This window comes from Panthera leo, chromosome A3 (assembly GCF_018350215.1).
Source record: "Panthera leo isolate Ple1 chromosome A3, P.leo_Ple1_pat1.1, whole genome shotgun sequence".
Classification (NCBI taxonomy): Eukaryota; Metazoa; Chordata; class Mammalia; order Carnivora; family Felidae; genus Panthera; species Panthera leo.
In genome coordinates, this window is record NC_056681.1 from 31,417,646 (window position 1) to 31,444,815 (window position 27,170).

The 27,170-nt window shown below is 46.8% G+C and overlaps 1 protein-coding gene across 1 annotated transcript in view; it reads left to right on the forward strand.

The window, feature by feature from the left end:
• The window catches only part of CDS2 (CDP-diacylglycerol synthase 2), a 56,976-nt gene extending 31,888 nt beyond the window's left edge, over positions 1-25,088 (forward strand). Inside the window, exons 2-13 of the mRNA XM_042931567.1 lie at positions 8,448-8,584; positions 10,461-10,557; positions 11,519-11,616; positions 12,628-12,767; positions 14,537-14,595; positions 15,249-15,331; positions 17,803-17,890; positions 18,411-18,479; positions 19,406-19,558; positions 21,311-21,430; positions 22,153-22,256; positions 22,516-25,088. Of these exons, the coding sequence (XP_042787501.1) occupies positions 8,448-8,584; positions 10,461-10,557; positions 11,519-11,616; positions 12,628-12,767; positions 14,537-14,595; positions 15,249-15,331; positions 17,803-17,890; positions 18,411-18,479; positions 19,406-19,558; positions 21,311-21,430; positions 22,153-22,256; positions 22,516-22,648 (1,281 nt within the window). The 3' untranslated portion in view covers positions 22,649-25,088. The remainder of the gene's footprint in view (positions 1-8,447; positions 8,585-10,460; positions 10,558-11,518; positions 11,617-12,627; positions 12,768-14,536; positions 14,596-15,248; positions 15,332-17,802; positions 17,891-18,410; positions 18,480-19,405; positions 19,559-21,310; positions 21,431-22,152; positions 22,257-22,515) is intronic.
• Positions 25,089-27,170: the final 2,082 nt, after the last annotated feature.

Below are 27,170 nucleotides of genomic sequence, written 5' to 3' on the forward strand. Positions count from 1 at the left end.
GGCTCGGTCGGTTAAGCGTCCGACTTCGGCTCAGGTCATGATCTCGTGGTCCGTGAGTTCGAGCCCTGCATTGGGCTCTGTGCTGACCGCTCAGAGCCTGGAGCCTGTTTCAGATTCTGTGTCTCCCTCTCTCTCTGACTCTCCCCCGTTCATGCTCTGTCTCTCTCTGTCTCAAAAATAAATAAATGTTAAAAAAAATTAAAAAAAAAAACACAAAAACTTTTTTTTTGAGAGAGAGAGACAGATCGTGAATAAGGGAGTGGCACAGAGAGAGGGAGACACAGAATCTGAAGCAGGCTTCAGGCTCCGAGCTGTCAGCACAGAGCCTGATGAGGAGCTCGAACCCAGCAGTGCAAGATCATGACCTGAGCTGAAGTGGGACGTTTGACCGACTGAGCCACGCAGGCGCCCCTAGCCTGTCTGTATTCTAGCCAGCATGAAGGAAGAATAGTAGAAGTGCACACAACTGCTAATGACTCATTGGCCAGAATTGGAAAATGTAGTCCTGGTTCTAAGCCCAGCTAAAAATCAGGGCCTCTGTTACAATGTCTTAGGAAAGAAGAGAAGATGGACAGTGGGGCTACAACCCAGTGATACTTCATGTAGTGCTTGTTAAGAGCACAGGAAATGAGTTGCTGAGTCACCCAGCTATTTGCCAATTCAGTAAACCCCAGATCCTCTCTGACACCTTATACAGATGTGGTAAGACCTGCTTACTGTCTTCTCTGTTGCGGGCCCCATGCCAGATATTGGGATACTGTGTTGAGGAAGTCCACAGGAGACCACGCTGTATGGTGTGCTCTTGAGAAATGACAGGGGGCCACTGGGGCACATAGGCAGTTAGGGAAGGTTTGGAGAGAAAGGGATCTCTTAACCGAGATTCAAAGGCTAAGTTATAATTGACCAAAAAGAAGAGAAATAGGTGTCCATAGAAGTGATTTGTAGACTGCTCTGGGTAGGAGCAGAATGAACAAAAGACCTAAAGGTGACAAAGTACAGCTGACTGTACAAGGAATAGCCGCAAGGAATGAGGCTGGAAGGGTGGATAAGACCCGGATCTCAAAGTGGCTGGTACAACCATCTCAAAAAAGTGTAGATCTGTTCCATAGTTCAGTCTATCCTTTAGATTACCAGAAGTGGCAATTGCTCCATTTATACCGGTGCTCCAGAGGGAGTTCACAATAGGGAGCGACATGATCAGATTTTCTTGGTGCAGCGTAAAGAGTAGAGGGGAGGTGGGAGTGGACTAAAGACTGAGGGTGAGGTGGCCAGTTGAGCTGCTGCAGGTACTCAGCAGAGATGGTACTGGCTTGAATTAAGGGAGTGCCAGAGGCGACAGTGTAATGCCTGAAGTTCCAAAACCTCCCACAAAAGACCACCAGAGTCGTAAGTCAAAGCCAAGCGGCAAGGGTCGTTTATTGCAAGTTCGAACCTGGTCCTCTGCGCACTCGTCGCCGGTGACACAAGAGGCCACGAATAGGGTTGGTATAGCGTTTTTATAGACAGAGACAAATAGCACAGGGGAGGTTTTTTACTTGTGGCAGGAGGAAGAAAGGGGGAAGGGGGTAGGTGAGGAATGTGCTAAGCAGGCAGGTTTACAGAAGCGAGAAATGCCAGTTAGTTTGTATACAATCACTCATTCCATTACATATCAGACTACATTTAGGAAGTTTTACAGCCCATTCTGCAGCGGGTTACAATCAGGAAAGGTCTCACAATGCTCATAGCAAACAGCAAGCAAAACAGACTTCTCAGCAATTGTATTTCTTATCAAAGATCCATAATAAGCAGAAAAGAGAACCTAGCTTTAAACTAAGGCAGGGCTGTCATTTGGATTCAAAGCTGTTCCTTTCAACAGGAAGTAGATGCAGCAGAAAGCCTTTTTGGAGCTGGCATTAACAGACTGGGTGATAGATAGTTTTAGGGGCTGAGGGGGGAGCCATGAAGGATGAAGGTCGCATTTCTCACTTGAGAATTCAGGAGAAAGGAAGTAGTTTGGCTTTGGACACGTGGAGGATTTTAGGTGTGGTGGGGACATCCAAGGGGAGACATCTAGTACATTTGGATGAATGAATGTGAAGCCCAAGGAGAGGCAGTTGGAGGCATCAGAGTGAACGAGGCTACTCATGGAGAGTGGGTAGTACAAGAACGAGAGCCTCAGAAGAAACCTGGCAGAACCCCCAAATTAAGAGCCAGGAAGAGGAAGCTGCCAAGGAGAAGACTGCCTAAAGGAGGCCTGGCTAGAGAGGCAGCTGAGAAACAGGAAGGATGTGCTGGAAGCAAAGAAGGGGTGTGTCTCTTGCATTCGCTGATGGAAGGGAGGGACTGGGCAGAGGACAGAGAGTGCAGGGTTTAGTGATTAGGTCATTGGTGAGGGGAGAGCGCTTCAGCAGAGTGGCTGGGCAGGCAAGACAGGTGGCTTGCCATGGTTGAAGAATCATGCGGTCAGAGAGGGGGATGGGGTGTCCGCAGCTCTTGCCAAAGGTTCATTTGTGAACTAGGAAAGAGTGCATTGGGTGGATGAGCTGTCAAAAGCTTTTTATTGTTGAGCCTGCTCACCTGGTTGTAAGTAAGGGCCTGTGATGAGGGGGAGGAGAGGACTCAAGAGGGAGGGAGAGAGGTCAGTGGTGTGAGGTCTCAGAGGAGGCCGTAGCAAAAGGGATGTTGCATACTTGGGCGTGTGTGCAGCTGTCCTGGGAACGACTGTCCTTCAAGGGATGTGTTCTCTGCAAAGGTCCCTGGAGCTCCTTGTAAGAAGTGTTGTCTGGAGGTGAAATGGTTCATAGCCAGAGTCAGGTTTTAAAAAGCTGAGTCTCTCACGTACACGTTGTTCCATGTCCTTTCTCTGAGGTCTTTGGTCTGGGGTGCAGTCACCTGTAGAGGTAGTTTAGGTGAAGCAGTCCATCTGGAGTAGCTGAATGCATTTTCTGTAGATCATATTATTATTATTATTATTTTTAATTTTTTTAACGTTTTATTTATTTTTGAGACAGAGACAGAGCATGAACAGGGGAGGGTCAGCGAGAGGGAGACACAGAATCTGAAACAGGCTCCAGGCTCTGAGCTGTCAGCACAGAGCCTGATGCGGGGCTCGAACTCACGGACCGCGAGATCATGACCTGAGCCGAAGTCGGCCGCCCAACCGACTGAGCCACCCAGGCGCCCCTGTAGATCATATTATTGATAGGCTTTTGGAGGACAGGGGATAGCCATATTGGGGATGATCGTGAACTTGCAGAGTAGGACTTCTCTTTCTTGATCTTTTGTTCAAACAATTGAACTTGTCAAATAGGATTAACATTAGAAAAAGCTAGAAATATTTGCTTTTCCTAACACCTCCCCACCCCCCACCCCCCCACCCCCACCCCCCCACAGCTACTTGGCTTTCTCAGTGAGAGGGACACTTAGGTCTCTGATATTAAGGATAACCTGTCTCTGATAGTTTCTTTCCCCGGGGATGGGTCTGTAAGTGGGGGAGTGGATTGCCCTGGCAGCTGCCACAGGGTTGAAAACGATGGCAAGCCCAATATTTAGCAGAAAAGTTAGGCTCAGCCTGATGACTTTCTTCTAGGGCAAGGTTTGCGATTTGCATCTAAAGTAGTGCAAAACATAGTTTGTGTGAGTTTGGAGTCACCTAGTAAATGAAACTTATGAATCTGAATGCATTGCCAGTGGAAAGGGCAGGGTTGTTGGAAGCATAACCAGCCAGTGCACTGAGCACTACCTTTTAATGAAATTTCTCTGAAAATGAAAGAGAGGAGAAAGGGCCTAGTGGATGGTACCACTTATTTTCTTTCCTTAGTTTTTTGCTCCTCATGGGCAAATGTGAACAGAATATTAATATATTTTCTTTAGCAAGGTACAAACCCGAGTTGGCATCTGGTAAAGAAATGGGGTATGAGGTGGGGTTACTACCCTCTGCCTGGAGCCTGGTCGATACAATGCCAAGGGCTCCTGTTTAGCTTGGCCACAGCCACACTTTTTTTTTTTTGGTCAAGCTCTGACCATCACCACTTGTGGGTGTCACTGTGGAGTCTTGAGGAATAGCAACGTCAGAGGGTGGGCACTGACACTAACTGACCACCAAAAAGGAGCCTCAAAAGGACACTGCCTAGTAAGCTTTTGTAAGCCCAAGGCAGGCCTTCAGGAAATACTGGGAATTAGGAGGGAGTGGGAAGAGGTAGGGTTGTCTACTTAGAGAATAACAATGAGAATGAGTGTTTTGAGTGCTGGTCCTTCCCCAGGCCAGGAAACACCAGGCCTCCGCCCCAAGGAGCTTCACCTCCCACCCCACAGCTCCCCATAGGCCCTCCCTCACTGCCTTGTCCTTTGTTGAAAGAAGGTTCTGTGCTGTGCTGTTTTGAGCCTTAGGTCAGGGCTGGGGTTGCTTTTGAGCAGTTGTGGGTGCTGGAAGGCTGGTAGGGAAGCCTTTTGAGCGTCTGTTTCTCCAAAAATGTCAACAGGTCTTAGCTGAGCCCTTGGTACCCAGGACATTACCTCTGTCCGTCATTAGACAGACTTTCTGCTTTCCCTTCAGGGTCTAAGTGAATCAGAAGGGCCTAGGAGGGAGCTTTTTTCTTTCCTTTTGAAACATTCTTTTGCTTCCTGTTTACCTCAGCATCAAAGGCCCCTTGGGGAATGGCTAAGGGACTGTGGAGGATGGCTGTTGATTGAGATCAAATTGGAGAGATAGGCTATCCTCCACTTAGCCTTTGTTCTGGGCCCTTGGGTTGAAAAGGAAGGAGAGGCCGCCTGGGAGCTAGGCTGAGACAGTCTGAAGCAACAAAGCGGTCTCCCCCTGCTGCCTTCCTTGCAGGGAGAAGGCCAGAATGGGACTGGGCAAGTCTGGTCCTGCTGTGAGGGCCATTGGGAGGCAGGGGGGTTCTTGCACACTCTCAGTGCAGTCCGGATGCCTTGGCCTGTGGTGGGTCAAGTAGACTTCATTAGCTCATTGGGTCAACAAATCTTTGGGTGCCTGCTATGATCCAGGCACTGCTCAGCACAGTGGGAAACGAGCCTGTGGCCGCTGAGACACTTTTGTCTGACAGTGTGTGAGGTTTTAGCCACGTGTGCCAGCTTGCACGGACTTACTGAGTTACATATGTGTGCTGCTGGGTCCATCATAAAGCATGCACAAGAAAGAAAAATACAAAGGAGATAGAAGGAAGTCCTAATATTTCTTCTCACGCTTCAGTGGATTGTGTCGCACACATCCCACTTCAGAGAGCACTAGTATGTACTGCTGCCTCCGTGTGCCAGGCCACCCCCTAACACGGTAGCTTTGGGAAGTGGATCATTTTTGAGTTGAGGGGCCGCCTAATTGGATGAGTGGAGGGTGCGAAAGAGGAAACAAGGCAGGCTGGTGCTGAGCTCACGTAATTGGTCACACACAGGCCCCAGCACGGCCTGATGGCTCTTGTGCTTTCCTCTCTACCCTCCTCGGCCAGGGTACCCAGGTCGCCTGAGTTAGGTGTTTAAGGTTCTTGTGCTCCTGTCCTGTAAGCCATGGTCAGGATACTGTGGGGCGGGGTGGGGGTGGTGTTGCTCTTCAGTCCCTTTATAGTTTTCATGACTTTCATCGGTATGACATTTGATCATTCTAAGTTGTTCAGGATAAGGGATCCTCTCTCCACTGGAATACCAGAGATCTGAGGAGTGTAATGAGCATCGCAGCTAGGTCCTGGGCCCCTTCTCCCTGACTGGCTGCCGCCTCCTCCTGCAGAAAGTCTTCCTCTCCATCTGCCTATCTTGCCATCCCCTGGAGGAGCAAGGCAGTGTACCTCTCAGCACCTCTGACTCTTGGTCCAACATGTGCCACTTTTCTCCTGGGCAAGAACTCGAGCTCCAGGTTCCTGCCTCCTCGGCCTCCCTGTCCACTATGGGAGCCACCACCAGCACTGGGCTTCTTTGACTTAGAGGTATAAGCAGCCAAAGAGGTGGTCTTAGCGGTTCAAGCAAAAGGCTTTTGCCCATGGGGTGGGGAGGAGCCAGAACACTGTAACTTCCAAGTTGTCTTAAGCTTCTGTTCCCTTGGCCTGCTCTCTTGTGACATCTATACCTCAGGGAGTGGGGGGGATGGGGACTAGGGTTCAGGAGCCCACAGAGCCGGCTCTCTTGCTCCCTCTCTGTCCGTGTCTTTCTGGGTTGTGCCCTTGCCCCTTGGACAGGATTTGCCCTTCTTGTCCTGACAGTTAACAGCTATCTCCTGTTCTGCTTCCCATCTCAGGGTATCTCTCTGCACCTCACCCCTTGTAGCAAGGAAGGAGGGGAGTCAGGGCTATATTGCAGTACACAGTGCTGGGCTGATGCTCATAAAAGGGCCTGGAAGGTCCAGAGAGACTCGGCACCCAAGTCTCTCTACCCTCCCCTGCAGAGGCTCTGCCTAAGCTCCTTCCTGCCCTTCCTCGCCTGGGGAGACCAGCAGCCTTTGTGAATCTCCTTGACAACAGGATGGATAAGTTAAAAATAGCCTTGTGCTGGGGCATGTGTGTTCGCACATGTGCTTGTGCCTGGATACATGCCCTTTCCCATGCTGGGCTCCAGCTCAGTCCCCATGGCTTCTGGATGCTCCTGGTGAGCATCTGTGGGAGGCCTTTGTAGAGCCCAGGTGGTCACGTGCTGAAGCTCCTGGGCTTGGGGGTCAGATCTAGATGTTACTTCGTATCATTGATGGTTGCTGCTGGGACGTGGGTGTTAATGTTAACATAAAGAATGGGAAGCTTTTCTGAATGCCTCGGTCTTCAGTCTAACTGGAGAGGGGTAATCCCGGAGGCACTGCCCTGTTTCGGAACCTCAGATGGTGGAATAGGACATAGCCCTGGGTGGAGTTTGTCTGGATCTCTTTAGGGAACCCTCACAAGGAGGACCTTTCCTGGCCCCCTTTTATAAGGTGAGGACACTGAAGTACAGAGGCACCAGTGTGACTTACTGAGTGCCACCAGGCTCAGCTGTGGCAGAGTAAGGAACAGTGACCCTGTCGTCAGAAGCTGTGGCTCTGTCCCTCACATCCTACTGAGGAGACCATCTCTACGTCCTTTACCAAAGTCAGCTGTCTTTTTTTTTTTTTTTTAAGTTAAAAATTTTTTGTCCAGGAAAATCCCCTGAGATGGGTGATTCTTGTCCATCCCAGTTCCCCCCATCCCCAAACCAAGGCTCCTCACCCATAAAGTGTCGGGTGTCAGGAAAAAAATGGATTCCAAGATACTTAAATAAAAGGAAGTCTAGTGGGATGAACACCTAGAAGTCAGAAGACCAGGATTAATAGGGGATTTGGGGCCAGCCATTGGACTTCTCAGAGCTCCTGTTTCTTCATTTGTAAGTAGGGATCTTCCTGTCTCCTTTCCCTTCCTTCCAGAACTCTGAGGTTCGCAGGTATGGGAAACATTCTTACAACTGTTGAGGGCCCTGCAAATACGGAGCAGTGTTGTTAGACTCTGTCTAATTCTAAGTGATTTGATTTCTCTTCCGCCTCTCCTCACGGCAATGATTCTAAATTTCTGTAAGAGAGAAATGCTCTGAGTAGCAGTAGGGTCCCTAGGATTCAGAGCAGCCTGCTCCTTGGTACTTCGGATAGAGAGCCTATTGCTGGCATGGCTCTGGTCCCCTCACAGGGGCTGACGAGCAGGGTGACTGCCTGACTTGGCCGGAGCCTGGATGGCAACTCTGTGAGTGACATCGCAGGGTCTGCTGATGCCCAGGACCGGGTGACAGGGAAAAGACAGCAACATGCCCGTCCTGGTGAGCAATACTGTGCGGCCTCTACACTCGTTGGGGCTGGCCGCCTCTTGGGGTGCTCTTGTGAAGTCTGGAAGTAACATTGTGGACTTTGGGGAGTCCAGCGGGGAGCAACAGCCTGCGCATCCAGCCTTTCTCTGAGAGAGCCTGGTTCTGGGGCCACTCTGGTGGCTCTGAGAGTTCACGGCATGTTGTGGCAGAGCAGGGACTGTTCCCTGCATGATTCAGGTGTTGGGGGAGAGGGGTTTTCAGAGGTGGATATGTTTTCCTGGGTGCCAGCAGCCGAGCCCTTATAGGTAATGAGCCTGGCATTAAGGGCAGGGTCAGGAATGAGGTCCTGATGAAATTCAGGCCTGACTCCCGTTTGCCTTCTGTGGATGCAAAAGAACCCCTTTCTCCCTGTTCTGGACTGTTCCCTCCCCTGCCCCCAGTAAGGCAAGGGAAATTGAGCAGGTTGTGGCTGTCACTCATCCCCCACCCCGTGGTGCAGACGCATGCCTTACTTCCAGCAGAGACGGCCACCTCAGCACATGCCGGAACAGTGTTGGGATCGCTGTGAGTCCCATCTGTTCTGTCACCTGACTGTGCTATGTCCCTGAGCCCTGTTGGGGGTCTTTTCCCACAGATCTCCTATGATATGCATGTACTTCTCGGCGTGCTACTAGGCATTTTTTTTCTTTTTCTAACCTTTCATCTGTTTTTCTGCCATGTAGGAATCGGAGTCAGAAGTAAAGGTAGATGGAGAGACTGCATCGGACACTGAGAGCCGAGTGGAAGCTGTTCCTTTATCCACCTCTGCAGACGATACCCCAGAGGTCCTCAACAGGGCCCTTTCCAACTTGTCTTCAAGGTAACCTGGCTTAATGTTGCAGATGCCCATGGGGGCTTCGCATCGGGTCCAAGTGCCGTGGAATACCCGGAGCCGTCAGACAGCCTGCAGTCCTGTGGCACGAACCCACTAATGTTAAAATGTGCAGGGTGGGCCTGTTCACTTGCATTGGCCACAGTCTCCCTGCTTCTGCTCAGGGCTCCACTGAGTGTAATCTAGGGCTTAACAGCAACTACATCTGGCCCTTGAAGGGTGCTGCAGGTTGGGCTGGGAGGTGCAGTAGCCCAAGGAGGAGGAAAGTGTGGACAAAGGGGTGGTGGTGGTGGGAATGCAATCTGGTGCAGCCACTCTGGAAAACAGTATGGAGGGTCCTCAAAAAGCTAAAAATAGAACTACCCTACGACCCAGCAATTGCACTGCTAGGCATTATCCAAGGGATACAGCTGTGCTGTTTCGAAGGGACACATGAACCCCCATGTTTATAGCAGCACTATCAACAATAGCCAAAGTATGGAAAGAGCCCAAATGTCCATCGATGGATGAATGGATAAAGAAGATGTGGTATATATATACCATGGAGTGTTACTCGGCAATCAAAAAGAATGAAATCTTGCCATTTGCCACGACGTGGATGGAACTGGAGGGTATTAGGCTAAGTAAAATTAGAGAAAGACAAAAATCATATGACTTCACTTATATGAGGACTTTAAGAGACAAAACAGATGAACAAAAGGGAAGGGAAACAAAAATAATATAAAAACAGGGAGGGGGACAAAACAGAAGAAACTCATAAATATGGAGAACAAACTGAGGGTTGCTGGAGGGGTTGTGGGGGGGGATGGTCTAAATGGGTAAGGGGCACTAAGGAATCTACTCCTGAAATTGTTGCACTATATGCTAACTAATTTGAATGTAAACTGTAAAAAATAAAAAATAAAATATAAAATAAGATGGAAAAAACCCCAAAAAACAAAGGGGTGGTGGTGGGCAAGATTGCTGACGTAGCATGTGTAGGGCTTTGTGACTGATGGGCAGACTGCTTTCCACAGAGGAACCCAAGTTTCATGGTCAAAGTTTAGTTTTCCCTCTCCCACACATCCATTGTGGACATTCCTGAGATTCTTCTGGAAGAATTAAGAAATCTCAACTTGAGTGAATCCAGGGTTAAAGTGTTGGTCCCTTGAGACTCTGGTCCTCCAACACCAGCTATGTGTGTAGACTAAAAACACAAACTAAGACCCCAAGACATTATCTAAAAGTGTTTCTATGTGTGTGTCCCATGCACGTCTCTCTTTGAAAGGTTCTGTTGTGGTCAAGGGCATGGGTTCTAGAGCTACACTCCCAGGATTCAGATATCCGTTTAACCACATCACAACTATATGATTTGTCCAATTCTTCCACTGTAAAGGCTAGTAGTGTTGAGTGTTAAATGAATTAATATATGCAAAATCCTTATAAGTGTGCCAGATGCATATTTGTGATAGCTATTAATCACTGGTTAATATTGTTATCACCATAATGATGCAGGGGCAGAGTGATGTAGGATTGTGCTGCAGGATAAATATGGAGTTTTTTCTTTGGATAGAAGCCATCCAAGTAGATACAGAAGTAGGCACCACATTTCCCTCAGGATTTTTGCCTGATTCCTTCGTTAAGATAGAAGCTGGGTGTATTTTTCTGTAGGCCGTGAGCACCTGCTGAGTCTGGTGGCAGTGAGGTGATGGCTCTATTGGCCCTGCTTCTGCCAGCCTGTGGCTAGTACCTCTGTCAAGGTGAAGGAGGTGTTCCTAGAAGGGATTGACCTCTCCTGCCAGAAAGAGCCCTCCCCCTTGGGTTTGTGCTTTGCTTCTTTCTGGGCTCCTAACATGTTTTCTCCTTTCTGTCTTCTCTAACTTAGATGGAAGAACTGGTGGGTGAGAGGCATCCTGACTTTGGCCATGATTGCATTTTTCTTCATCATCATTTACTTGGGACCAATGGTTTTAATGATCATTGTAAGTGCCATTTGCATGCTGTTTTAATTTTGTCTAATTTAATCTTGAGTATGGGGTTTGTGGTTGGTTCTGGGAATCAGCAGCGGGCCTGGCTCCTCAGACCACATCTGCCTTCCAGTATCTGTGACTTCTCCCCTGTCAGGAGCCAACCAGAGGGGCAGTGGGATAGGCCAGTAGTATGTGGTTAAAGATCTCCCTTCACTTAAAAATTTGATGATATTATTTCAGCCATTTGATGAAACTGTGACCCCAGCTGTGACTCTCTGTGACTCTCGGGTTTGTTTCTGGTTTTCCTAGGGCCTCACTCTGGGGCTTAGGACTTTCATTTAAAAATCCCAGTCCACAGCACTGCTCTTGCAGTCTTCCCACTGTCATGGACAGGGTCAGATGACTAGCAGCTGACTGCTGAGCAAAGCAGTTGGGGCTTTTCAGGTATTCCTATTCAAAGTCAAAGGGAAGGGATTGAATCCAGGGAGGTGCAACAATAAAAAGTTAATTGAAGCTTCAGGGGTTTGTTTCTATTGCATCTACTCTGTGTGACATAAAGGACTATATTGCCAAGTCCTGCGGTGTGAGTGAGAGTGAGGAGGAGAGCGGAGTCCCTGTAGGACTGACATTCTTTTTAAAAAAAATTTTTTTAATGTTTATTTATTTTTGACAGAGAGAGCATGAGTGGGGGACAGGCAGAGAGGGAGGGAGACACAGAATCCGAAGCAGGCTCCAGGCTCTGAGCTGTCAGCACAGAGCCTGATGCAGGGCTTGAACTCACAGACCGCGAGATCATGACCTGAGCCAAAGTCGCACGCTTAACTGACTGAGCCACCCAGGCGCCCTGTAGGACTGACATTCTTAAATATGATAGTTTTTCTTGAAGGCCCATGACCTGTGTGTGGGTTTCTGTTTCCAAAGATGGTAAGAACTGGGGAATCAGCAAGTATTTGGATTCTTTTGTGTCTTGCAGGTGATGTGTGTTCAGATTAAGTGTTTCCATGAGATTATCACTATTGGCTACAACGTCTACCACTCCTATGACCTGCCCTGGTTTAGAACCCTCAGCTGGTAAGCCGTCTAGCCCCACAGGGGCCCCACAGATTTGGATGAAAAGTGTTTTGTAGTGGGTATTTACAGGCATGGTGGTTGGGTGGGCGGGGAGGGATGGCCACCAGCTCACACAGTACCTTTGAGACCCAGGTATTTTATGTGGTTGGCCTATGAGGAGTGTTTATAATAGTTACCTGGGATCTGGAAACTTCCGCACTGGCTGTATCCATGAACACGTTGGCCTTGGTATTTGGATCCGTCAGACTTTGCACAGTGACCCCCCCCACTTCTAGACTAGCATATATTTTTTTAAATCTTTATTTATTCTGAGATAGAGCTTACACACATGTGCACACGAGTGGGGGAGGGGCAGAGAGAGAAGGAGAGAGAATCCCAAGCAGGCTCAGAGCCCAACCAGGGGCCAGAGGAAGGTTCTGAGACAGAGCGTAATTAATTGCTTAGTGAAATGATGAAATACTATATACTATGGAAATAAATGTGGGGGAAACAGATACATGTTAGGTTATATAAAGGTTTTATGAAGAAAATGGTATTTGAGCAACAAGTGAAAAAAATGGGTAAGCAAAGAGGATATTCCAGGCTGGGAAAGACAGGAACAAAGCAGACGGTGGCAAAGCCAGAGTCAACCATTGTGATAGGTGCACAGGGTTCCTGGAAGAGTGGAAATAGGATGGGGAGGCAGGCTGAGGCACACTCTGGAAGGTCGTGTTATGGTTTGAGTGTTCTTACATTAGGCGTGGAAACTGGACAAAAGGAGCAAAAACTGAGCCCCCAATTTGTGATACATGGAGAGGGAGTGAAAGCTGCCACAAATTCCCAGATAAACTTCTCACCTACAGGGTCACCAGTAAACAGGGAACCCTGGTCTGCTTGTCCCTCTGCAAGCTGCCACCAGGGTCTCGAGGGGCAGGTGGACTGCCGCTCTGATCCTGGGAACTTTTTCACGGCCTCACTGTAAAGGAGCGGACACATGTGCCCCTCACAGCAGTGACCTGTCTTCCTTTACAGGTACTTTCTACTGTGTGTAAATTATTTCTTCTATGGTGAAACCGTGACGGATTACTTCTTCACTCTGGTCCAGAGAGAGGAGCCTTTGCGGATTCTCAGTAAATACCACCGGTTCATTTCCTTTACTCTCTATCTAATAGGTAGGCATTCAGTGGTTTACCGGTTCTTGTGTTTGTCTTGTGTTTGTATGTCCGTGGAGGAGAGGTTGGGGAATTTCTTGGTTCACGCAGTTTCGATGGTGTTAACTCTGTTCAGGGCAGCAGAGCTGAGGGCCCTGTAGCAGCTCTTGCCTAAGAAATGGGACCGAGGGCCTTGTGTAGTTGTGGGGACTTCAGTCTGTGCCATCTGACCTTGTGTCCCAGCCTCCGTCAGAGGACAGCATAACACGGTCCTGTCCTGACTCTCTTGTTGGCAGAGATTCTGCGGTGTGATCAAAACAAAAACTGTCCAGGAAGTTGGGTATAAAAACAAGCGGCTATCGCTAGGGGCGTGGCTGCATGGGGGACATTGCAGTGTAGTGGAAATTTTACCGACCTGGGTTTAAAAAGACTCTGTGACTTCATAGGAGCTGGGAGCTTAATCTTTGAATCCCTTTCATAATCTGGAGCTAAAACAGCAGGGGTACTGTGAGGGTTTAGTCAGATACATTAGAAGTTGACAAACAGTCAAACACTGTGTCCATCTAACCTCAGTCTTATCTGAGTGTTAAGTGTTCATGCTCCTGTTTTTTCATAGTTGCCCTCAAAGCCAGTTTGAGGCACATGAGAAATTTGTTCTGACCTAAATTTCCGTCTGATCTATTTTTGATCAGCTTATAGCAATACTTGTCTCTGTGAATGACACCTGGCTGTAAAATAGAAAATCCACTGCCAAGAGGTCTGCTGGGATTGAGCACAGTCAGAGAGCATGCCTCAGACCCTGAGAGTGACCCCTCACAGAGCCAGGTCAGGGGTCTAGAATAGCCACATGCTTTCTTCTGGGCAGGGCTGTGTTTGAGGGGCCCAGCACTCTCGTGGGTAAAAGTCTCTTTCCTTCCTGAAGGAGGAGGGGGAGGGCAGCTGCAGACTGTTTTGCCACCATTTGGGTCAGTGTGAGAGATGCAGGGGTGGCCTTGACTCCACACCAGGTGGGTCTCCCTTAGCCAGACCTATAACTTTGGACAGGAGGAGTCAGCAAATTTTTTCTCTTTTTTAAAAAAAAAATTTGTTTTAATATTTATTTATTTTTGAGAGAGAGAGAGCGAGCGAGCGTGAGTGGGGGAGGGGCAGAGAGAGAGAGAGGGAGACACAGAATCTGAAACAGGTTCCAGGCTCCAAGCTGTCAGCACCGAGCCCAACGAGGGGCTCGAACCCACAAGCTGTGAGATCATGACCTGAGCCGAAATCAGACGCTTAACCGACTGAGCCACCCAGGCTCCCTTCAGCAAACCTTTTCTTAAAGGTCCAGATAATATTTTAGGCTTTGGAGGCCAAAGGGTCTTCATTGCACCTCCTCTGTTCTGGCCTTGAGCATGAAAGGAGAAGCCCAGACGACATGTAAACAAATGGGCATGACTGTGTTCCAAAAAAATTTGATTTGTAAAAACAAGCAGCTGGCTTGACCTTTGTTTGTTGACCCTTGCTCTAGGATCAAAACATTCCTATCTGGTGAACAGTGTTCTAAATTGAGTGTAGTCTGCAAGATTTAAAAATATTGCCTTCCTCTGACTGTCTTGAGGGAGTCCATTATCCCTGCTGTCATTGGAATGACTAGGATTATCCCCCTTGGCTTTGGAGTTGTACCCGGGTTAACCGCTGCCAGGGGATTGGCCAGAGGACCACTTCATGCGTCTAAAGGAAATGACTAGGACAAAGATAATGCAGAGTGTGATTCATTTTGCCCCTTCTTCTCTTCCTGCTCCTCAAACTAGGATTCTGCATGTTTGTACTGAGTCTGGTCAAGAAGCATTATCGACTGCAGTTCTACATGGTAAGGAAAATGTATATGTGTGTCAGAATTCTTGGCTTAAGGGAAGTTCTGCAGAAACTCGGCAGGCCTTTTATGCTTTCTGTGACAAATCAACAGTCTGGAATGCAGGCTGTTGTGTTTGCATCTAGAACCTAGAGCACGAAGGAGTGTCCCCATTTAAGTTAGGTGGCTCTGCTTCTACCTAGACCCAATCACTGTTACTTAATACACCCCAAGCAACCTCTCCACCAGGACCTGAAGGTGGCCTCCAAGTAAGGCTCAGGGTGAAGCTTCAGGCAATGCTCACGAATATCCTACCAGCTACATCGCTCCCTCAACTTGAAAACATCCCCTCACTGAATGTCCCAAGCACCTAGTAAACACTTATTGAGAAAATGAGACATACCCAGGCTTTTGGAGCGTAGAAAGACTTGCTCACTAAGTGGGCCCTGTGGTTTCTACTTTTGGTGGGGATTGTAGCTGGGGGACAAAGTTACTCCCAAATGCCTGTTCTGTATCTTTTTACTTCCAATAAGACGGGTACAGAAGCAGACATTTTTTCTACGTGTTTCTGTTATTGTTGCTGGCAGTTTTCTATTTGTTACTGGCAGTTATTTGAAGTTCCTTTCAAGGTAAACATACAGGTAAAATGTAATCTATATCTTCTTTTGCAGTTTGGCTGGACACATGTAACATTACTGATTGTTGTAACCCAGTCACACCTTGTTATCCACAACCTGTTTGAAGGAATGATCTGGTGAGTGATGTCAGTGAGGGAGGTTTTCCCTTTTATTCTGTGGGTTTTCTCATGTACAGGTAGGCTGAGAACCCCCGCTTACAGTCTAAGCCAGGGGTTCTCACCTTGAACTGCATCAGAATCCCCTGCTGGGCTGGGTACAGCACAGATCACTGGGCCTCACTTCTGAGTTTCTACTTCAGTAGATTCAGTACTAAGAATTTGATTTCTAATACACTCCCAGGTGATGCTGATACTGTTGGTCAGGATCTATGTTTTGAGAACTAATGTTCTATTTAAAAAAAAATTTTTTTTAATGTTTATTTACATTTGAGAGAGAGAGAGAGCAAGTGCAAGCAGGGGAGAGCAGAGAGAGATGGAGACAGAATCTGAAGCAGGCTCTAGGCTCCAAGCTGCCAGCACAGAGCCCAATGCGGGGCTCAAATTCATGAGCTGTGAGATCATGACCTGAGCTGAAGTCAGACACTCAACCGACGGAACCACTCAGGTTCCCCTAAAACTAATGTTGTAGACATTAGACATGTGCTTGTTAGCATATGGATATTTTAAATTAATTAATTAATTTTTAAAAGTTTTCTTTTTTAAAGTTTATTTATTTTGAGACGGAGTGCACGTGAGTAGGGGAGGGGCAGAGAGAGAGAAAGAGAGAGGGAGAGAGAGAGAATCCCAAGCAGGTTCCACACTGTCAGTACAGAGCCCAACGCCAGGCTTGAACCCACAAATCATGAGATCATTTCCTGAGCCAAAATCAAGAGTTAGACACTCAACCAACTGAGCCACCCAGGTGCCCCTATACATGGATATTTAAAGAATAAAAGATAATGCAATTGTATAGCAACAGGTTTGAAAACAAAAGGAAACTTGCATGATTTGGCAAAATGGAAGCTACCAAAAGTCATGAAGAAGAAAACCTGAAAAGATCAATAACTATAGAAGAACTTTTGATTGCCTAAGAATCCACACCTGGAAGGAAAAAAAAAACAACCAATGATAATCTCAGAGTTTTATCTAACCCTTCATACTAAAGCTAATAAGCATGGGGAGGTAGAAAGAATGTTAAGCTGATTTCTTTAATGATTACAGATAAGCCGTTATAAATAAACTATTAGCACATAGAATCTGGCAATGTGTCAAAAGAATGATATAGTTGTTACTTAGTAGACATTATTCCAGAAATGCAGTGGTTTCAGCAGGAAATCTATCAGCATTTATAGAAGTCTGCAGGCTGGCTAAGGAAACTGGATGATCTTAGTGAAAAGGTAAGGCATATCCTAGTTTATATTAGAAGTGTTGAGGAGTTGTGGTTAAGATCCCAGACTGTGTCTGTTTCCAGATCTCAGAATGAGGGTATAATAGTACCCACCTCCAAGTTAGTAAATATATGTAAATGCTTAGACCAGAGACTAGCTCAGATAATTGGCAGCCTTAGGCATTATTACGTTTAAAACAATGATAGCAATGGCCTGGGGAGACACACAATCTTTCCATTTCAGAGTTTCAGGTAATTTCGAGGAATGGCTCACGATAAGTCCTTATCTTTAGGGCCAAACGTGCCACTCGGTTCTACAGTGAATTATATTAAAATCTCTGGTTGTTGGTTTTCACACTCAAACTACAAGATTTAATTGTAGATGTAGAAAATATGTTGAGCAGAGAATATGTGCTAGAAGCCTCGACGAAGTAAATAATATCGCGTGGTGTTGAGAGGATACAGATGCTCCCTTAACAAACAGGAAGTCAGAAAATACTGCCTGTAGTTTAGGGGCCAGGAAGTCAGAGATTTCTGTATGTGAAATTCAGAAATTTAAATAGGGGAAATTTTAAAAAAGTGCTGGCCAGAGAGTGGAGAGTGAGGAGGGCAGAAAGATGTTACAAGTGTGGGAACAGCCTCCTGTTTCATGGTGGGGCTGGTGGGAGGGGGGGCGGCTGTCGAGAAGGTAGCCAGCTATATGGGGTGTGGTTGTGCACTCAGCCGAGCACTAGGAAATGTAGGCCTCATCAGAGCTGGTCATAAATAGTTAAAAAAAAAAAATAGGTAAATTATGAAACATATTGCATAGAATTATGGAGATGACCTCTAGAAGAAGAGAAGTAAGAAGTCATTAAAAGCAGTTATTTTGGGGAATGGAGATAGGGATGGGAGAAACAAGGAAAACTTTCTTTTCTTTACAGTTTAAATTTGTAGTATTGTGTGCCTATATTACTTTGTAAGGATAAAAAGAACAAATGGCATTTTAGAGAACACCACCTCCGTTTACTCGGGAGTCGTTCAGTAAACACTTGAATGTCTGCTGTGTGCCAGGTACTAGGTATGGCTTATCTGCTGTTTAATTTCTTTTAGCTTATTAGTTAGTGGAGAACAAGTACTTAGGGGTTATTTTGGTGCCAGAAGTGATGAATGGCAGTGTTTTATAGACATCTGAGGTATTGTCATCTTAGGAGGTTGATTTCTACTTTGGTTTATTCCCTAGGTTCATTGTCCCCATCTCTTGCGTCATCTGTAATGACATTATGGCCTACATGTTTGGCTTCTTCTTTGGTCGGACCCCACTCATTAAGGTAAGTGGGTCACCCTAACATGAAACACCACTGTGAGGCAACGGTGAGGATCAGCTTGGCACAGAAGAAATCTCACTAGCGTGTATTTCTTCGTGTCATCTTGGAGAAAGTCTTGCAATAGTTTAGTCTCAAGAGAAAAGCCAGACTAAGACATTTGACAACTATTCAGAAAGGAAGAACAAGTTCCTAGAGAAGATAATTGTATAGACTATACAGGCACACTTTGGGGGCTCTGATCTGAATTTGAGTGTTGTTATTTAATTAGTATACTATTTTATAATATAATTAAATTATTTGAGTGACTAATTGGGACAGAAAGGAAACTGAGGGATATCAGGCTGGGAACAAGGAAACCAAGCTTGGGGTTATTTTTAGAAAGGGAGGTGGTTAACAGAATGAAGGTTTTTTTGTTTATTTTTTGTTTGTTTGTTTTAACAGTAGGGAGGTTTTAAACAAGTAATCATTGTTCCAAAGCCAGTTATCAAAATGACCTTTGTTAAGATTTGCTCTCTGTCCGTAGCTGTCCCCGAAGAAGACCTGGGAAGGCTTCATTGGGGGCTTCTTTGCTACAGTGGTGTTTGGCCTTCTGGTAGGTGGTGGTTTCCCGCTGGGTGGGAGAGGGCACAGAGACCTCAGCCCACCTTCAAAGCTTGTCCAGGGCTAGAGAGCTTGTCTCCCGAGGCCAAGGACCCTGTCCCACTGAATGGTAACCTTGCCCTGCAAGGGGCATGAGCCTGGCATGCTCCGTAAGTGGCCCGGGCAGAGCCAGCTGTCCTTTATCTGCCAGATTCCAAACAGGGTCTCGGCAGTTGAGCAGGGCCGTGTGAACCTGTACTCCCCCCATGTCAAGGCACGGTGACACTCAGCAGGTAGCGTTCTTGTCACTTGATATTTCAAGATCAAGTGATTGGCGGCTAAGAGTAGGAGGTGAGGCGAGCCATGCCACTCTGGCCAAGGTTCTCTCCCATTTGTGCCCTGCCTGTGGGTGGTTGATCTTCCCACCCTTTCTGGAGCATTCCCTGCTTCTGACCATCAGGCCAGCCTCTCTCCTTTCTTCAGAGGTGTCCAGCCATCCTCCAGTACTGATTCCCTTACTTCATTATTCTTCTTCCTTTTTCCTCTGGACTGGCTGTCTCTCACTATATCGCTCCCTGCCAACCTGCCTCCCGTTTGAATTAAATTAAGAGATGCTGAGAAAAAGGGACCGTAGCTTCCCTGAATGGGGGGAATCTTCTTGTAGTTCTTTGCCCAGATTCCTTCAGGTCTGTCCTGGATTTTGGCCTGGATGTTGGGGTAAGTATGTGTGAAGCCTCAGCAGGCCGTGAACCTCTTTTAAAATTTTTTCCCAGATTCTGGCAAAATACTCACGTGGGGAAATATGAACCTCTGATTTAGTGCACAGCTTGCAGCGAGCAGGCTAGGCGCTGTGAGGGACACAGCCAGGCCCCGTGTCTGCCACCCAGGCAGGATGACTGGGACTGGTCTCCTCTGCCCGTCTCTGCTCTTCATCCTCAGCTGTCCTATGTGATGTCCGGGTACAGATGCTTTGTCTGCCCCGTGGAGTACAACAATGACACCAACAGCTTCACTGTGGACTGTGAGCCCTCGGACCTCTTCCGTCTGCAGGAGTACAACATTCCTGAGGTGATCCGGTCGGTCATTGGCTTGGTACGTGCCATTCACATGGGGCAAGCTATCCCTGGTTAGATAGTGACCACTCCCTCAAAACAACAACAACAACAACAGCAACAACAACAACCTAGCTTCCTCCCTCCACAACGCTGCAAGCCCCAGGACAGAGAATTGTTCAGGTCAGTTCAGGCTGAAAGCAGAAGGAGACACTTCATCTGACTTCTATTCATTTAGACCAGTGGTTCTCAAACTGTGCTCTGTGGATCCTTGGGGGACCCTGAGATCCTTTCAGGGGGCCCGTGAAGTCACGATTATTTCCATAACAATATAATGACATTATTTGCCTGTTTACGTTGTTGAAATTTGCTGTGAATGGTAGGGTACACAAGCAGTGATGGGTAAACTCGCCTGGTGCATTAGTATGAGTGGGGGCTCTGGCCCCGAACTGGACCGAGTCATTGGATTCTTCGTGCCACACACACGCAGTGAGAATAAGAGAGTTCCTCCGAAGAGTGTCTTTGATGAAACAGTAAAACTATTCATTTTATTAAATCCTGACCCTTGAATACATATCTTTCTAATACTCTTGTGTATGAAAAGGATGCATAAAAGATTTCTGGTAAGTACTGAAGTACAGCGTTTACCTAAAGGAAAGCACGCGTGCGCCTGTTTGAGATATGAGCTCAACTAGCTGCTGTTTTATAGGGACATCATTTTTACTTGAAAAGTCCGACAAGCTATGGTTTTTGAGACCTGTGTATTTGACAAACATTTTCCTTGAAGATGACGAAAGTGAGTCTGTCACTCGAAGGAAAACACCTAACGGTGATTGTTACCAACGATAAAATTCACCTGCCAAGTGAAAATTAGTATTTTGGAAAGTGTAATAGGGTTTCCACCAGAGCTCTTAACACTTCATAGCTTTGCTGATGAGAGTTGTGGTGATTCTTTGTAAGATTTTTATAGTGATTTTAACATATGATGACTTTAACATAATGATGTTTTGACATTATATATAGCAAAATGTGTCCACATTTGGAAGATTTACATAACTTAGTGAACTATTATTTCCTAAATAGTCAGTGCATGGTATTACAGCAGTCACGTGTGGGTAAAAGGTCCATTCAAAGTTCAAGACAGACCAATGGATTCTAATGCTAAGAGTACAAAAATTTCATTCCTGGATCTCAAATTCGACAAATTTTTAAGAAACTACCATTTGTCAAGTTTTGGTGCAGTATCAGAGGAGAATACCCATAAGCATCTGAAAGACAGTGCTTAAATACTCTTCCTTTTTTCCTTTTTTTTTCTTATTTAAAAAAAAATTTAATGTCTTTATTTTTGAGAGAGAGAGAGGGAGAGAGAGAGAGAGAGTGAGTGGGGGAGGGCAGAGAGAGAGGGAGACAGAATCCGAAGCAGGCTCCAGGCTCTGAGCTGTCAGCACAGAGCCTGACATGGGGTTCAAACTCACAAACTGTGAGATCATGACCTGAGCCAAAGTTGGACGCTCAACCAACTGAGCCACCCAGGCGCCCCTACTCTTCCTTTTTTTCAACTACCTAATTTGTGTAAGGCCGGACTTTCTCCGCATATGTCAGCCAAAACATATTGCAACAGACTGAATGTATGATACTTAATGTCCTCCATTAAGTCAAATATTCGAGATTTACAAACACAAAATCCACTTTTCTTACTCATTTTGATTTTGGAGGGAAAATATAGTTCATTTGATAAAGAGTTATTTATGTCAACAAGGCATCTTGACTGATTTTCCCTTGTTCTTCTCAGACAACAGTCTGGATGTACCCCTTCCAGATCCACAGCATCGCCCTGTCCACTTTTGCCTCGCTCATCGGCCCCTTTGGAGGATTCTTTGCAAGTGGATTCAAACGAGCCTTTAAAATCAAAGTAGGAAAATCATCTTCCCTATTCTTCTGTCTCCCAGCCCAGTCTCCTGTCCCACCCCATCAACCACCGCCCCTTCAAAATACCAGGCTATAAACCCTGACTGTTAATGTGTGCTTTCCTTCACTCGTGCATGAGATTTAGGTAGGTTAAATAAAAATACATTGCTTTCCAAGAAAATTCAGTATAGTTTTGACCCTTGAATAATGCAGGGGTTAGAGGCACTGACATTCCCCCCTACCACATCCTCCCATGTACTAGAAAACTCACATGTAACTGTTGACCAGAAGAATTATTGGTTGATTCACACCTGTTTTGTATGTTATATGTATTATATACTGTATTCGTACAATAAAGCAAGCCAGAGAAAAGAAAATGTGATTAAGAAAATCATAAGGAAGAGAGAATACATTTATATTCCTGTACTATATTTACTGAAGAAAATGATGTGTAAGTGGACCCTTGTAGTTCAGACCCCTGTTGTTCAAGAGTCAACTGTAGTTGGATTTTCAGTTTATTTGTTAATATACCTTGTATCTTTCTTCAAAAGAAACATTTTATAGTAAGATTGTTGGTATCATACCCTCAGCATTTGGGTCCATACTTCTTACTTTCTGTTGCCCTCAGCTACTCAGGATAGTAGCTGGACACTGAGGTGGGACCACAGGGCAGGGTTTGATCTTGGCCTAGCCCATGCTTACCAGTCCTTCCCCTGCCTCTAACAGGACTTTGCCAATACCATTCCCGGCCATGGCGGCATCATGGATCGCTTTGACTGCCAGTATCTGATGGCCACCTTTGTCAACGTGTACATTGCCAGTTTTATCAGGTACGATGCCTTTCCATCTGAAGCCAGTTGTTGGATTTTTGAGTGTGGTGAACATCTGGGATTTTAGCTACACCTCAGTTGAAGTGAAAAGCATCCCAAATATGAATGCAGTTTTCAATTGCTGCTCTTATGGATTCTTTGAGGCCCCCTGCCCTCCATGAGTAGAGAATCCACAGGGAACAGCAGCTATTTGTATAATCAGGCCCTAGAAGCTGCTGAGTCCCCCCACTCAGAGCTGTTTCCTCACGTTCTCCTCCAGGGGCCCGAACCCAAGCAAGCTCATTCAGCAGTTCCTGACCTTGCGTCCAGATCAACAACTGCACATCTTCAACACCCTCAGATCTCACCTGGCTGACAAGGGGATGCTGACAGCCGGCACGGAGGATGAGTAGGGGCCCCAGGGCCGAGAGAGCAAGAGTGAGCAGAGCGAGGGGCAGGGCCCCAAGGCAAGCCCCACTGGTGTGTCTCAGACTATGACAAGGCTTCAACTCACTGGTGTTTTGTTTTTGGTTTTTTTTTGTTTTTTTGTAGAGTGTTTTTTATTTGTGGGATTTAAAAACAATCTGTATATATACAGTCTATGTGCTTATGATTTGGGTTGTGGGTAAACCATAGCTTTGAGTTGGAAAGAAGTCACAAGGGTAAGACCATTTGGGTCTTTTATACAAAAGTTTTAACCTGGAAGGCAGTGTTGTGCCCACCTGGGGTGGGTCTACTGGGTACTTCTAGCTCCCAAGCCAGAGCTTCTGTTTCGGTGCTCCATCAGAGAGTGGAGACGTTCGTCTGTGTCTGACCGGTTCAGAGGACCCCCTGCCTGCCTTGTAGCTGCCCCCCCAGCAGGGAAGAGGTGCACAGCTTGGATGCCTTTGCTACCCAGGAGCTTTCACATGGGCGTCTTGAAAACACCTGCGCTGGAGTGATGGGACGGTTGCCTTCTGTAGGCTGGAGGGACACAAGCTTATTAATCAGAGGAGCATCCTGCCCACAAAGCCCTGGGGAGCCTGAGCTGTGCTTTACGAGAAGGATTCACCTTACTTCATCACAGACTGAATGAAAGAAGGCTTCGTTTGATTTTTTTTTTTCCAGAAAGCACGAGAAATTATTTATAATAGTCTGAAAAAATACACTGTAATATCTCAAGTGTACGCAGTAGAATGTACTGTAACTGAGCCCTCTCCCACAGGCTGTAGGCTCTGGTGGCTCCGACTAGCTGTGTCTGTTCAGGGACGATGCTGTTCACGTTTGGGCTGTAGACTTGTTGCTGCTGAATCCTTTCTGGGGGCTTTCCTGTTAGGGAGCAGGGGGGCTTCCTGTTCACGCACCCTTAGCCTGACCGACCACCCACGTAGCTGCTGTGTTGTGTATATACTACTCTTAAGGCAAATGTGTATCTGTGTGTGTGTGTGGTTTAAAAATCACTTATCCCTTGCGGTGATTTCAATTGTACCATGACTTCTCCACTGAAACCACAGAATCCTGCTTACAGCTCTGGAAACCTAATCCGATTAGAGGTTTGACTCTTCTGAAGATTCAGTGCACTTTTTTTTTTTTTTTTTTTTTTTTAATATAATGTGACCAGTTTAAATGTAGTGTGTATTTCGTTGAGGGATCTTTTTCCTTTTAAACTGTGATTTATTTTTTTTTCCCCTGCCTGATTATAGGAGTGATGTTGACTTTGGGAAGACAAGTTCTTTGTTAGGACAGCAAGCAGGGGAGAATGGGAGAGAGAACTTGGTGCCCAAATGTGTTTGCTTATTCTGTGCCACGGCTGTTCTCATTGCCAAATGCAGTGCAGAGACCCGCTTCAGCACCTTGGTCTGCGGCCGGTTCATTCTGTTTCTGTTTAAATCAGCCCTCCTGCTTCCCTGAAAGCTCACAGTCCGCCCAGATGGCTGCCATGTGCAGCACAGGGCAGGCCTCCCTCAACATTGCAGCTCTCAGTCACTACGTGACTTTTTCTTCTGAGCGTGTACTTCTGTTTCAGCACATGGCTTTTCTTTTAAAGGTCCAAGGCCCCCTTAAAAACAAAATGTGTTTTTGCTTGGGGTTTCTGTTGTGGCTCTGTGACCCTGGGCAGGACATAGCACTCTCCGGGGCCTCGTTTTCGGAGCTCTCTCCTAAGTCCAGTATTCTGTGATTTCTGGCTGAGCAAGTTCTTGTCACCAGAGGCTACTTATGGGTATCGAGTGATGTCCTGGGCACCCAAAAAGCAACAGCTTTCAGGCCATTTCTAAATGCTGGTCCTTGAGATGAGTCAGTATCTCACCCACAAATCTTAGTGGAGGTAATTAGTAACAAGTCCAGTTTTCACATTGAAGAATGAACTTGGTTCCTGAGACCAGAGACAGAAGGGGTAGTCTCTGTTGCCTTATTGTGGGCATATGGCGGGGTGCTTGGTGGCTGGGGCCTAGCAACTCCTGAATAAGGCCATCTTTGGGATCGAGGTGACTGGCACATTCCTTTGTGGAAGTGGTCACCAAGTGGGGAGGGTCCTGGCATCCCAGGAAGCTGAAGCTGGGTGCTCATGAGAGCTCTCAGCAAGAAGCCCAGAGGGTCAGCTCGGGTTTTATCTTCTGATTTCCCCACGTGCTTTCAGGTCAAGTAAGAGGAGCTTCCTAGCCTAGTAGCTGGGAAAGCGACACCACCTCGTGTGTATTTATCTATATCTATATATATGCACATTGTTTTTCTTCCTCCCATTTATTGAAGATATTTCACTGTACAGACGAGATTCAAAAGACTATTTTAACATATACCTGTGCATTCTTAATGAATGGTATAACTTGCTTCAGATCCATTTTTTGTGTGAGAAATAAAATGTGGCTGAAACTGTATGCTCTCCCTTGTGACTTCAGTTTCTTACTTCTGTGTGTGGATGTGTTTCCTACTTGTTTTGCTTCATAAATATCATGTAGTCCTGATGTCAAGATTTTTCTTTTCTTTTCTTTTCTTTTCTTTTCTTCTTTCTTTCTTTCTTTCTTTCTTTCTTTCTTTCTTTCTTTCTTTCTTAATGTTTATTTATTTTTGAGAGAGAGAAAGAGAGAGAAACAGAGCATGAGCAGGGGAGGGGCAGAGAGAGAGAGGGAGACAGAATCGAAAGCAGGCTCCAGGCTCCGAGGTGTCAGCACAGAGCCTGATGCAGGGCTCAAACTCACAAACCATGAGATCACAACCTGAGCCAAAGTCAGATGCTCAACCGACTGAACCGCCCAGGTGCCCCAAGGTTTTTGTTTTCTGCTCTGAATCTTATAGGTTCTCACAGCAGCCTCCTGAGGGACCTCGGGCAAGAGTCCTGAGCGCCTTGCCTGTGAGGACGCTGAGGGCAAGAGCACGTGGAGCGCTTCCCCAGGGTCGTGGGGCAGAGGCAGACCTCACTCCAGCTTGCCAGGACAGGAATCAGCCCTAGTTCCACTTGCTTTTGTGAAAGTGGTGTAGGTGTGCCTGAAATTCCAAGAATTCTGGAATATTCGTTCCTCAAGCCGAGGAGGTCAGCCTGTGCACCAAGTTGGAGCTTCCCTGGGGAGCTGGCGGACACGCTGTCAAGGAGAGCAGGGCGCATCTGCAGAGGGCCGGGCCTGAGCCGCCTCCCTGTGAGCCCTACTTGTGACCGCTCATGGGACACCTGGGTCTTTCCCCTTTACGAGCGGGCGCACCTAACTGCCACCCCTAACTGCCCTCAGCACGGGGAAAGTCCACGGCAGCCTGGGTCCTGTTTATGTTTATTATTATTTGCCTGTTTCATGTTCTGAGCATATTAGTAGCTATTGTGTAATCATATTTAAAACATATTACTCTTAGTGTTTTCCATAGTGTTTTCTGGGTTTCTAATTCTACAGTGTATGTTTGAAATTAGTGTCTCTTTTACTTGTAGAAGGGGTGAAATGTAACATTTAACTTTGCCCAGGTGGACTTTGAAGTCACTCTTATGGTATTTATTTTTCCCCACTGGGCTTCTTCTCCTGTAACTTGATTCATATTTTTGGAATCTTCCTGTATGATATATTTTAAAGGCGATTAAACAGACCCTGTGATTTGAGTCTAAGCGAGTTGCTGAGTTGGCCAGAGGCTGATCCGAATGGATCCTTGAATTCAGATCTTCAGTGTGTCCATGAGGTCCCAGCAGGCTCAGAAGCACCCTGGATGTTGATGGCGGTGGGCAGGGGAGGATGTGAATGGCTCAGGGCAAAGAGCAGCACTGCTTGGAAAATTAACAATGGCCTTGCTCCATAAGGAGCCTGCCTTAGGTCAGTTTCTAGGCAAGTAGAATTTTGTTTCTCTGCCAGATGTGATCCGTCCTTGCTGGAACCTCTTCCTGTGCTCATCATATCTTAGGCACTGTCAGTGTTTCGGAGTAGCAGTCTGTGCCCGCCTTGCTTGCGCATTGTGATGATGTGCTGAGTGAGGGTGGAGTGGGGAGGGGTTTGGTTTCACCTGGTCCCAGGGTTCCTGTTCCTCCAAAGTCAGGGTGGGGAGGAAAGGCTAGAGGAGGATGTCCAGGTGGCTGTCTAGACACATCACAAGAAAATAAGCGTGGACCCACTCACTGTGCTTGTCTGCAGCAGGGGCTATGACAGCAGCCAGAACAGACCTCCCACTCCCTGCAGAGAGGGGCTAATTCTTGGGCAGTCTCATTATTCTGTCCTTGTCTTGGTGAAAACAAACTTCCCTTTCCCTCGATCGATCTCCAGTTGACCAGTTTCCAGTTTTTGAAGAGATTTGCCACTCCCACTGCCTGACTAGGTTTCCCTTGTTGAGGGAGGGCCTGATGGCCTAATCTACAGAGGGTGCTGCAGTTTGGACCAAGTGGTGGTGAGTGAAAGGTCTCTTCTGGGCCCTGAAGGATCTGTGAAGGATCTGTGAAGGCCTGAAGGATCAAGGATCTGTGAAATTCTCGAGCCAAGGGAATGACGGTAA